Genomic DNA, 13,888 nt, shown 5'->3' with positions numbered 1-13,888 from the left:
TAGAGGGTGGAGATTACAGACAAGGGAGAAATCACTGGATAAAGAATGAGTAATTCAGCTGGCACAGAGCCCTGCCACCACACTGCTGGGTTCCAAGCATGTCAGTTCCACATCTCAGCTTTCCAGCAGGACAAAAAGAACAGGAGGAAGTAAAAATTAAAACACACACACATGCAGAGCACATTCCTATATGGCTCTACTCAGCAGTAAAACCTACTGCTGATAATGGGGCTTCCTTCCTGGTAAACACATACAAGATAACTTGGCTAACCATTAAATAAAGTTGGACAGTGCTCTTGATCAGAGAAGCATGAAACCAGATGTTACCCTCTGTGATCATAAAAGCTAAAGAGCATTTATAGCCCCAAAGCAGTGCAACTTGGTTCCTCCCAAATGTGTTGGAATTCAACTCCCATCATCCTCAACCAATGACTGTACTGGCTGTGAGTGATGGGAGTCGACATTCAGCATATTTGGAGTAAGTCAGGTTGAGAAAGGGTGAACTAGTAAATGCCTTCACTTTTTTAAACCTTTTCTCCTGCATAAGACTGATGCAACACTTTAAGCATTAGGATGGATGAACACCTCCCCTTCTTGATCCTTAGCTGCATTATTATTGGATATTTCATTATCTTTGTTATTGAACTCTGAGTTATTGGCCATTATTGCATCTGGTGAGAGGGAACTTCAGCTATGTGCTCTGTTGAACATTCATTTCAGTGTGGCCAATTTCTTGTATACTTAATTAGGTCATAGGTGGACTTCACTTTCTCTGCATTTTAGAGTTGTTTCTTTCTTCAGCCCTAATCACAGGCTGAAATTATTAGCTGAAGTTAGAACTCTACAGACCTCTCATAGGTAAGGATCACATTGTTATAAAAAGATAAGCAAAGGAACAACCCAGAACAGTTTCCAATGTACAAACAGTGGATAGCTATCAAATTCCAAATACAATCTCCTCCAGAAATATTTCATACTATTTATTTAGTGCCAGCTTTAGAAATTAGTGTTAGCAGCTGAAGAATGACTCACTGAATTACTGCTATGTAATTTGCATGAACATAAAAAGATACCCTTTGTCCTGACATATCAGGAAGTGCAGGAATACGATACAGAGCAATATGGATATTTATCTTCAATCTTTATTCCTGCTAGTAATTTGCTCAAGAGGGATCAAGATGACCAAATTTTTTGAAATTCTATATGCCTTGGTTGGCTTCCCACATTTCATCAGAAAACCTCCTCCTACCAGAACACAGTCATATTACATTTTTCCATATACGTGTAATATGTATAAAGGTGGCACTGCTAAGGAGGAATATATCTGTCAGGCAGGATTGTGATTTGGGGTGGGGGGGTGGAGATTCAACAGAGCAGGGGAGGTATACTAATTAGTCAAAGTCCACCAAAGGCATTTGACTGACAGAAGTATGGCCATCATGATCACAGTGGACGAATTGTCAGGGATGTAAACAAAGAATCCAGCCTTCAGGAGGCAAAATCCTTCAGAGCCAGGGGAGGGAGAAAAGAACAGGTTGGAGCCAGATATGCAAAGGCTCAAAGGAGCAAAGCACAAATGTTGTGTTTTAACTGGAGTCAAGTAGAGTGTAGCATTAGAGATGCCTGGATCTGGTACTTTCTTTAAAAAAACTGATGAGTGGCTGGGCCATTTTAGGACTCCACTATAATCTGGTTACATTTTTGTAAATAAAACCAATATGGAAAAGGCAAAAATGAAATCCTGTATCACATTATCCCCAGATCTTCTGAGCAACTGGTGAAGATGGAAATGTGCAACATTATATGCATTTTATATAAAGTTTTCCCACACACCACTGACTAAAATATCCAGAATTCCTCAATCTCTAGACCACACTGAAAATGCTGCTTTGTTAACAGAAATGAGGTACATGCCCACAGCCTGGTGAGTTTTTCTTATCTTTCTGCAGGGTAACGTATTTGCCAATATTTAGCCTCAGAGTTACTAAAGTTCATCACTCTCAACCACTAAAGGATGTTTCCCAAGGTCAGATGTCTTCAAACTTGGAGTGAAGAAAGAAAGTCATAACCAATCAAAATTCCTTCTTCTACAAAAACAAGATGTTGGCCCCCTTTACATATTTCTAATCCAGCTGTAGCTAGGTCAGACTAAGAATTGCTAACCTTAATGTGTCTTCATTCTCATGAAGCACTGCAATCTAGTGCCCTCCCCATGTCTTTGACTCCAGTTCCCATTGGTCTTAACCAGCATGACAAACTATCAGCAATTAAAACGTTGCAGTCTAGAACATCTGGAAGGCATCAATTTGCCTAGCCATGCCATAAGTAGCCACAAAAGGAGTCACACATTAATCCATGAATTGCAGATCATGTCAGTTCACATCAACATTTGCAAAAATTGAATTCTGCAAGCATCCCTATGTTTTCCCTTGCCCTGTTACTAACTTAGATAGCAAGTTTTGCCTTAACCTGGAATAACTGGCCTAGATGAGCAGGATTCTAGAGATCAAAAAACTGGACACTTTCAGGACCTGAAGAGCAGTCCTGAAGCTGTGCCTTCATTTATTCATTTATTTTAATGAACATTTCCCCCACTTATTCCTTAAGAAAAGCTTATGGCTTGGGCCCTGAGTACCTAAAGGTTCATCTGCTCCTGTATGTCTCTACCCATCTGTTAACATCAAGCCAGGAGGTCCTTCTTAGGGAGCCATTCCCTAGGGAGGTGAGGGAGATGCTGGTTAGAAGAAGGGCCATCTTCGCAGTTGTGCCACATCTCTGGAATAGAGTTCCCAGAGGGGTGTGCCTGGCACCGATGCTGTCAGCATTTCAGCACCAGGCAAAGACTCTATCTCTGATTATTTTAACAATGGATTTTAAACACTATCTGGTTTTAAAACTGACCCCATGTTGGTTTTAGTTGATTTTAGTTTAAATTGTTTTATGTACTGTTTTATATTATAATTTGATATGTTATCTTTATATTTGGATTACACTGTTAATATGTTTTGAATACACTGATTTAATATTGTGGATCTTAGAATGGTGTGTTGTTTTATATTGCAAGCCACACAGAGAGCCCAGATATGAGCTATTATAGTGGCATATGAATCCAATAAATAAATAAAACAGATATAATCAAATTATGAAAAGCAGCAAAACATGAATAACACAAAGCAGCTACTGAAATAATTGGGTATCTTCCATGAGTTAACAAGGGAGTCAATACTGCTCACCAGGTTTTCTTCACCAGGTGAAGTAAGGCCATCCTGATCACTGTGAATCAGTGCTAGGGAGTTAAACAAGTTCATATGATTATCTCACCACACACACATGGTTAGCTAAAGTAATTTTATACTATTTTTCCACATCAAATATAATCCTGAGCAGCAGAGCAGATCCTCTGCAAAGAACTCATGTTTGTTCTCAAGGAATAGTTCTCTCTTCTCTAGGAAGTAAGGATGCTGTGTTCAACTCACTTCTTTGAATGTAATTCTCTCAGAAGGGAAACATACTCCTGTATATCAACTACAACAATACTATGGGTTTAGATACATGATCTCAAAAAGCCCTTCTGCAGAAGCATTAACTGATGTTTGTTTGATGTCAGTCAAAACAGCTTCTACAATACCCTTTAATAATGCTTGCATGCCTCAAGGAAGGTTTTCTTTTCCCTTTTCTTTTTTGTCCACCAAGTATTTGTGTTTTAATTCTCTGCCATCTGGAAAAGCAGTCTTGATTCCTGTGTGGTTCTAGTACTGTGGGAACCAGTGTTCAGTTATGAAGATATAAAAAGCTCTTCCTCTAATCCGTAGCGCAGGGACCCTTCTGTGCTTGTCTCTGAACTCAGCACAGCTCAGTTGCACAAAACATGGTAACCCATTCTGTAGTCAATGTACATTAGCCTCTGCCTAGAAGCACAGGCTGGGGAAAGGCCACATGTTGATCAAATGGAGAAATGCAAAAACAGCCAGAGGGCTGCGATCAAGGTAAGAGCAATTCTCCAAGACAGGAAGCCTGCAGGAAAACGTTTCATTGCTTTGCGTGCACAATAAACGGCACAGAGTGTCAACCAAGGAGTGCAGGGAGTGTCAATCAAGGTTCACAACAGGTTCAGAAACAAGACTTGGTTTTCACTTTGCTTCCAGTAAGCAGCTCAGTTTATCAATATCGTCACCCAGATTACTGCATAAAGCCACACTGATTCACAACAAATCCTCTGAAGCAAGATACAACATCAATTAAATTATTTTAGATATAATCAAGGTTCAAGCAGGAGTGAGAAAACACATCATATAAACATTTCTGTAAAGTATTCTCCACTGAAATCAATGGGCCGTGCTTTCAATATATGGATTTAGGATCATTTTTCTGGATTGTGGCTTGGGTGGGAAGTTCCTTCTTTTCTTAACACCCCTTATCTCCCACTAGCTTCTATGTATTTGGTGTTGCAGAGAACCAAACTGCTTTATAATTTATCCTGGTCACCCCAGTAATTCACTCTGTTCTAGGTAACTCAGAAGGAAAACAGAAAAACTGGGTCTCCACCAACTCTGTTCCTCCCACTGGTGAGTGATCCCATTGCAATCTATTGTACTTGCAAATTCCAACTCGTTTGTCATAGGTCCTCCTCTCCATACTGAAACTGATTATTGCCTCCATATTCTTAAACTTTCCCAGCTCAACCAACATTTTTCAGTTTTTGCCAGTGTAGCAAGAACAAACTAAGTGGTGACTCATTGTATAACTATAGATATTAGTATTTCAGTGTACAATTATTGAGAAATAACTGATTTTAGAATGTCAATGTCAGAACCTATCAGCTCAAATAAATAGCTAATAAATAAATAAAACAAATGTGTATTGACATCAATCTTTTATGGTCAACTTCTTTTTATTTTGGGTGTGGGATGAGTAGAATCTCTTTGGTCCAGAAGTGTGTTATCTATTACCAAAGTCAAAGTGCTAGAGACCTCTCAACAATAAAAGAATGATTAATCTCTGTTCATTCAGTATCCCTGGGGAAACCACCAGTTTGTAAAAGTTCCACCAGAAATTGGTCAGTGGTTCACCGATTGACTGTGGCCCATCACTAGTAAGCCACTGAATTTAGTAAAAGATAGTTTAACCTTCATGAGATTGGCTTCTCTCAAGGTAAGGCCTCACTGAGAATAAATTGAAGCTGAAAATGGGAAAAAATGATAAGTCATACCAGGGGAATTTCTCACAGTGAGAGAAAGAACCCTAGTACCTCCTCAAAATACGAGATTTGAAATTAGTAGCAGAAACCTGGGCAATCCTCATTTGTAATTCAACTTCTGATACAAGAAAATACATGCTTATGCTAGTTTAGGTGGAAAGGTCAAGATCAAAAGACATCAGAGAGTCAACACTTTTGTTATTATGAAGTCATGCCCTATGAACTGATGTGTACACTTGCACCTAAGCAGTCTGTTGCTTAGGAGATCCAATTTTTCCTGCATAATTTCTTAACTTTTTTCCTACAGGATAAGCATCATGATTTCTATCTTAAAACTGAGGTTCAAACTCAATCAGCGAGAGCATGATCTGCAAGACACAGGCAGAGTACCCAACCCAAACTTAGTATGGGCACTTCAGTGTATTGTCTGTGTTATCAGTAGGAAACCTTTGGGGTCTAACAGTGGAGGAATTTTTTATGATCTTCCACAGCTAGAAGGGAATATTTAAAACCTTTCCACTTAAAACATAATAAAATCTCACAATATACTGTTTCTAACAGAGTAATGTTACTTTGGTATATATAGCCAAATTTCCAAAATTTTGCGGGTTGTATCCAAAGGTGTCATTCCATCAGTGGAAGGGAACCACGGGAAGAACTTTTCCCCTTTCCCTTGCATGTTGCCATCTGCAGACTGGGGGACCCTCCCGAGCAGAAGCGGGTTCAGGATAAAGGAGAGAACAGATAAATCACATTGCATGGGTAAACTTCTGATCCCATGACTACTGGATCCAAACCAATAGCCAGCACTTCTTTCTCTCACTGTGCCTTGCCAATAGCCACAAGTGTTTTCTCACTTGTAGAACTGATCAGAAGAACTAGCTTTAAAAGGGGTTTTAAGTCTTATTTTCTTCTGATAATTGGTTGTTCTGACATAGAGTGCAGAACACAAGAAGTGCTGATAATAGATTAGTAATACCCTAGAATCAGAGAAGGTAATCTTCCTTCAAGATCCAGAAAAGTCTATTCTTGGCTTAAAGGAATGAACTAAGGCAATAACTTAAATAGCGATAATATAATACTTGTAAAATACTACTGCTGCTGTTGCTACTACTAATGGAACCAAAGAAATATGATATCAGTGATGGACCATTGTTCTTTCACCCCAGCAGTCCTAAGGATAGGCCTAGCTACAATCTGAAGCCATCATAGCACTAAGTAGAGCCTAATTTAAGTATCTGGTACCTCTTCCAACAGTCCATCTCAGGTTTATGACTAAAGGCAGACACCGTGGCTTCAACATCAGAGCACCCCATCCACACACCTTGCTGAAGGAGAATCCTGGAGAATTCAAAAGCTTGCACATTCTAGGGCAACATTTCAGTTGGCCTAATAAAGATTGTGGCCTAACATGGGTTTTGGAATTTGCTCTAAAATGTTTCAAATTATCATAGTTAAAAACATAGATACTGTCTGAAATCTGGAACCTGTTTTAACACAACCATCTAACAGTGAATTAGGATAAAGCCAATGAGATGGCTAATGTACAAGGAATTTTAATATGCAATAAGTAAGCACTAAAGACATGCTTCAACTGTATTCCAAAATTTATTTCCAACATATAGAAAAATAATGCCAGGAATGACCTTGAACCAAAGCTGTTATTCTTGAACCCTTGTCCTAATGCTAAACATAAAGCTTTTGTACAGTATGATTTTTATCTTATTTTCAGAATAAATTGCATAGTGTGATGTCAAATCTCACCCCTGCCACTACAAATCCTTTGAGACTTACACCCTTCTAGGATGATGGAATGTATTTTTCTGGAATTGGTAATTTAGTGGATCCATTACTAGCATGCCCATTTCATGCATGATCAGCAGTTTTTGCAAAACTCAAGGTTGTGGAAACACTTACTAGTAATTGTGCACACCTATTAAAATATTGTTATATTATGAGAATGCAGGTATAAGATAGAAAACAGAAAACTTTTTGACCATATATGCCAGATTCTCTGTTAAATATTGAGAATCTCAGCAATGCTACCAGAATTTTCCAGGAAATAACACTTTTGATCCAAATTCAGCTTTGCCCATATTCAGAGGCAGCAGCAGAACCTCAGAAGCAGCTACCCACTTGCCTCCCTGCTTGACCCAGATTCAATCCCTGCCATTGAAAGGATTTCAGGTAATGGGGATGGGAAAAACCCACCTCAAAACCTACAGATTTTACAGCCATGCTTGGGGAAAAGCCATAGTTCAGTGGTACAGCATATTCTTTTGCAGACCAGGCTGAGCAAGAGAGGAAGTTTGCAGATTCCAGACAGATGGATTCCAAAAGGATTCATCCTAGCCCTAGTTGGGAAAGACTTCAGTAGAGATGCTACCATCAGTGTAAATACTGCTGAACTAAATGGACCAAAAATCTGACTTCAGTACTTTCAGCAACACTTTAAAAATGCAAAGTACATTTTAGTTCAACAGTAGTGCAGATAGCAATGACATTGTAGACTCACCAGAGTGTGTCCTGAGGTGTCCTGTGAGGGCATCCCTCCTTCGGCAAGCATAGCTACAGAAGGGACATTTGAACGGTTTCTCCCCAGAGTGTAACTTGATGTGCCTCAGTAGATTCCCCTTTTGTGTAAAGGAAGCTCCACATTGATTACAGTGAAAGGGACGTTCACCTGTGGTGGAAGACACAAGAGATGGAATAATTAAGTAATTGTGGCCAACAAATGTGCAAATCTACCCTTACCATATTGGAGTATAAACAAATCTAAGACAATTAAATTTAGAAAGGTTGATTCCTCACCCTCACCATCATACTACATCACATTTAGTAACAGCATTATTAAAGGCATTCAAGACATAACTTGAGCTCCTTTCAGCAGTTTTGGCTTCCATCAATCATCATTACAAATCATGTGTTTTTGTTTGATGGCTCAACACACTGAGGAAAATTAAATGTACTACTCGTTCTTACAGCAGCTTTAAGGACGGGCCAGTTCTCAGGGACACGGCAGCTGCTTTGCATGCTGAAGGCTCCAGGTTCTAACCCTTGAATCTCCAGTTGAAAGGTCTTCAGGTAATAGGGCATCCGCCTGAGGCTACAGAAAGCCAAGACCAGTCAGTAAAGACTAGATGAACCAATGATCTGACTAAATATATGACAGTTTCCTTTGTTCATATAGAAACATAGAAACAGAGCAAGTCAGAAGGGGTCTCCCGGGCCATCTAGTCTGACCCCCGGCTCCAGCCGGGTCCACTCACAACATGCCCACCATGTGCATGTCTAGCCTATCCTTGAACACCCGCACAGATGGGGCCTCAATGACCTCTCGTGGAAGCCATTCCACACCCTCGGGGTCCTGACTGTCAGGAAGTGCTTCCTGGCATCCAGATGGAACCTTGGCTCCCTGAGCTTTGCTCCGTTGGAGCGCGTCCTGCCTTCCACTGCAGGGGAGAACAGGTCTCTACCTATCTCCATGTGACATCCCCTCACATACCTGTATGTTGCCAACATATCCCCTCTGAGTCTCCTCTTCTCCAGGCTGAAGAGACCCAGTTCCCTCAGTCTCGCCTCATACCCCATCCCCTGCAAACCGGCCACCAACCTTGTGGCCCTACGCTGCACTGACTCCAACCTGGCTGTATCCTTTGTGTAATGAGGGGCCCAAAACTGAACACAATACTCCAGTTGCGGGCGCACTAGAGTCATGTAGAGTGGTAGTAATACCTCTCTCGATCTAGAAGCCACACTTCTGGCTATGCAACCAAGGCTGCTGTTTGCCCTCTTTACCACCGCATCACACTGCTGACTCATGTTTAGCCTGCAGTCAACCAGTACCCTGAGATCCCTTTCACAAGTGCTGCTCTCCAGCCATTTGTCCCCTAACCTGTACTTATGACACCCATTCCTATGCCCCAAGTGCAAGACCTTGCACTCATCCACACTGAACGCCATCCTGTTGTCTCCTGCCCACTTTCATAGTCTGTCCAGATCCTTTTGGATCTGGAGTACCTGCTCCTCAGTTGTGGCCACTGCTCCAGTTTTAGTGTCGTCTGTGAATTTGATCAGCAGACTGTTCACCCCTTCTTCCATGTTGTTAATGAAAAGATTAAACAGGATCGGACATATGATGCTTCAGATTCCAAGAAAAAGGCAGAGAAGCCTACTTCAAGAATTTGATAATGCACATTCTGCAAGCACTTAAATTCCTGAAACTGCACTGTTGTCAATCACCCAGCACAGAAACCTACATGTGGTTCCTTAGCAAATTTCCACACACCTCAATGTTCGCATCAAGCAACAGAAAGACCCTTGCATGGCCATTCTCACGGCTACATCACATCCTGCAGTTTTCCTACATGCAGATAAACTACCACCTCAGACATGGGTTACCACACTTCCTTTAGCAGAGACACTCTATCAATCCTAATTGCCAAAGCAAGTGGCCACCTCTTTTCTCTCAGTCTAACCTACCTCACAGGATTGTTGAAAAGATGAAATGGAGAGGAGGGGGATTATGTAAGCGTCCTGGTTGGATGGTGGCCAAATTATGCATTCACCAAATCCACATAAAGAAATAAGTATTTTCTAAGTGTTTACATGCCTTTGGTCAGAAAGTATAGCTGTTAGACATTTCCTTTTGGCATGGTTATGTGGGGATCGGATAATCTGATCAGATAAAAATCTTCGTTGGATTTGGATAGGTGGCACTTATAAAAAGGGGGATATGAACTGCTTAATGGGATATTGACTTAGTACTAGCAGTTATTTTCAATTGCAGAACTTGGGCCTTCATTATATGAAATAATGCAGTGAGTGCCTCTAACCAGATACAAAAAATCTTTCCTTCACTCTTACACAGCTGCAATTCATAGTGCAATCTTTTATGTTCATACTTCACATATGCCAATAGTGCAGTCTCCCAATTCCGCACAGCAGATACATCTGTTTGCTTCAGTTTGCCTCTGTGAAATGGGTTTCTGTTTGAAACTAGACTGCTTCTGTTCATTGTTTCAGGCAGGCATGCCATCTTCCAGGAAAACAGATTCCATCCTTCTTACCCCAGTCCAATTTCATCTGGTTCGCTTTGCCTACTGCACCTCCCTGACTCTACCCTGCATTGATTATCCCATCTTTTGCCCCACCAGTTCCAAGGGACACCAGCTACCACTGAATCTCACTGACTGTAAGAGACAGAGTAATTGAGGTAGGAGCTAGTTGTAGATTTAGACACTTCCTCCGTAACTGATCCGATCTCCCAAACAGACTGATCTGGAATTAGGAGTAAGCAGTGAAGTGGCCAAGTTTGTCAATGACACCAAACTATTTGGGGTAAGTAAAACCAAAAGGGATTGTGAGGAGCACTAAAGAGATCTCTCCAAGTTGGGAGAATGAACATCAAATGGCAAATGAAGTTCAGTGTAAGCAAGTATACAGCAAGGCACGCTGGGGCAAACAATCCCAACTTCAAGTATAAGCTGATGGGATCTGAGCTAATCAGAACTGCCAAGATCTTACTCTCCTTATACAAATCTTTGGTACAACTTCACTTAGAAGATTGTGTTCAATTCCATTATTCAGTTCAGTTCCATTGTGCCATTACTGAGCTGGAAAAAGTACAGAGAGGGGTAACAAAAATGATTGAGAGGCTGGAGCAAATCCCCTATGAGGAACAGCTACAACTGGGATTGTTTAGCCTAGAAAAAAGGGTGAGTAAGGGGAGTTGATAACAGTGCTTAAAATAAGGCATGGTGTGTAGAAAAGTGGAGAGGCAGAGATTTTCTCCCTTTCCCATAACACTAGAACCTGGGGTCATCCCATGAACCTGATTGGTAGAAGGTTTAGAACAGATAAAAGTACATCTTCACACAACGTACCACAAAACGATGGCTTTTGCTGTCATGGGAATTCGTGATAGCCACCAATTTGGTTGGCTTTAGAAAGGGATTAGAAAGATTTATGTGGGAGGAAGCAATCTGGCTACTAGCCTTGTGGACAATGTACTTTCCTCCTTTATATGCCCGTATATGCCAGCTGCTATGAAGCTTGGGCACCCATCCTGCTTGAGGGATCATATGGGCAGCTGGATTGTCACCATGTGAATGGGTGTTGGACTATATGGACCTCTAGTCTGCTCCAGGATGGCTTTTCTTATGCTGTTAAGAGTGCTGATAAGCTAATAGTGCTGATAAGCTAATAAAAAAGTTAAAGCTCAATACTAAACAGGGGAGAGGGGGACTAACAGATCATTCATAACACAAGTTTGGCTAGTGGTTGCTGGGAGGGAATCAGCTAACCTTGCTTTTGTCTCCTGTTTTTAACCCCAATTGATTTCAATGGCGTTCTGAAGCCCAAGTACACAACCCTAATGCACCCTTCCTATTGGGTTCTCTGATGGAAGCATCTCAAGATTCCAGGCAGGCTCTCTGCATGCTGGAAAGTGTAAACATCGCTCACATCAAAGATCAGAGTCAGGGCCCATTATTTTATTCCAGTGAGCATCTTCATGGTAGGGAACACTGACAGAGTGCTTTTATCAATCATAATGTATTGCTCCTATTTAGGCATTCTGCACCTGAACAGAACAAATGTATGAGAGGGTGCAGCATCATTTTTGAGGCCCTCGACTTACAAAGGTGGCTGTCTGAAGAGGAGAACCTTCTGTATCTGTGGGGAATCTCTATTCAAGCCCAATTTTCAAAAGTAAGCCTCAACCATAGAAACAGAGCGAGCCAGAAGGGGCTTCCTGGGCCATCTAGTTTGACCCCCAGCTCCAATCAGCTCAGCTCATGACACGCCATCACTGTTTTTTGCCACTAGTCTGGGTGGGGGAGGGCACTAACACTAGTCACTGACTGAACAATTTCTTCACCTGCAGCCCCTAAGAATATCAAAGTGTTGACTCCACTTTGGTCAAGGACTTTTGGGAGCAACTGTTATTGATGATCCCTGGCTATCTGCTCATTCTAAGCAGTCACTGTGGCCTCAGCAGGAATCTTGATTCAAAATGAGGCTTGATGTTAACCCCTTTGTCATGGTCAGATCACTTCTTCTTGAGATAAGGCGTTTGACTGCTCTTTCCCTCTGCAAGGGTGGGGGACTCTTTAGAAAGGTCCACCCTCAGATTGTGATGGATCCACTGGGTTTCCAAAGAGCTCTGGGAGATTTTCTGACTGAAATGGTTGGCATTCTTGTAGAATTGCTCCAACCGGTGCTTGGCCGAGGTAATGGAATGGCTGAGGGCCAATAAACTGAAACTCAATCCAGACAAGACGGAGGTCCTGTTGGTTGGCGGATCGGGTTTCGGAGAGGGTGGATTTGACCTGGTCCTGAATGGTGCAACACTCCCTCTTAGGGACAAGGTCCGCAGCTTAGGAGTACTCCTCGACCTGGAGCTTTCTTTGGAAGCTCAGGTGACAGCGGTGGCGAGGAGCACCTTCCTTCAGCTTCGGCTGATTAATCAGCTGCGCCCCTACCTGGAGTACGACTGCCTGGCGACGGTGACACACGCACTGGTGATTTCCCGCCTAGACTTCTGTAACGCGCTTTACGTGGGGCTTCCCCTGAAGATGGTCCGAACACTTCAATTGGTGCAAAATAGAGCTGCCAGGTTGCTGACGGGGATGGGGCGTTATGCTCACATGACTCCAGTCCTCCGTCAGCTTCACTGGCTTCCCATTGAAGCCCGGGCCCAATTCAAGGTGTTGATTATGACCTATGAAGCCCTAAACGGCTTGGGTCCTGGCTACCTGAACGAGCGCTTACATTCATATATGCCCGACCGCCTTTGAGATCTGCGGGAGAGTCCCTTCTCCGGGAACCCTCCATGAAAGAAATTAGGAGAGTAAGTACTCGGAGGAGGGCTTTCTCTGCAGTGGCGTCCAACCTATGGAATTCACTCCCCAAAGAGGTCTGCCTGGCACCGACGTTACTGGTTTTTCGGCGCCAGGTAAAGACCTTTTTATTTAAACATCATTTTAATTGTTAAAATATATGATCTGGCCAGGGCAACTTCTTCTTCCTTCTCTTTTCTCCTCCTATATTATTTATTTACTTATTTTATACTGTTATTTTTAATTTTATATTATTATGTTTGAAACTCAGTGTATTTTTTGTTATTTTTGTATTTAATGGTAATTTATTACGTTCTATTGTATTTCAATGTATTTTATTGTGTTGTAAGCCGCCCCGAGGCTTCGGCAAGGGGCGGCATAGAAATGTTATAATAATAATAATAATAATAATAATAATAATAATAATAATAATAAGTACCCACTTCCCATATGCAGAGCTCACGCAGCACCATGGTCAGGATGGTGAAGAGAGCTTTTTCTCCATCAGGCATTACTCTGTCCAGCAGAGCTATTCCAAGTGGTTCATGGCCAGTTAGAGTCAGTGCAGCATGGGCCACAAGGTTGGTGGCCGGTTTGCAGGGGATGCCGTATGAGGCGAGACTGAGGGAACTGGGTCTCTTCAGCCTGGAGAAGAGGAGACTCAGAGGGGATCTCTTGGCGACATACAGGTATGTGAAGGATGTCACAGGGAGATGGGCAGAGACCTGTTCTGCCCTGCAGAGGAAAGCAGGACGCGCTCCAACGGAGCAAAGCTCAGGGAGCCAAGGTTCCATTTGGATGCCAGGAAGCACTTCCTGACAGTCAGGACCCCGAGGGTGTGGAATGGACT

At 42.1% G+C, this 13,888-nt stretch overlaps 1 protein-coding gene across 1 annotated transcript in view; it reads right to left on the bottom strand.

The window, feature by feature from the left end:
• IKZF2 (IKAROS family zinc finger 2) overlaps nt 1-13,888 on the bottom strand; it is a 122,171-nt gene that overhangs the window by 27,186 nt on the left and 81,097 nt on the right. The window contains exon 5 of the mRNA XM_044431887.1: nt 7,713-7,880. Coding sequence (XP_044287822.1) covers nt 7,713-7,880 — 168 coding nt within the window. The remainder of the gene's footprint in view (nt 1-7,712; nt 7,881-13,888) is intronic.

This window comes from Varanus komodoensis, unplaced genomic scaffold (genome assembly GCF_004798865.1).
Source record: "Varanus komodoensis strain SLA01 unplaced genomic scaffold, ASM479886v1 scaffold23, whole genome shotgun sequence".
Lineage (NCBI taxonomy): Eukaryota > Metazoa > Chordata > Lepidosauria > Squamata > Varanidae > Varanus > Varanus komodoensis.
This window is presented reverse-complemented; position numbering and strand designations above follow the sequence as displayed.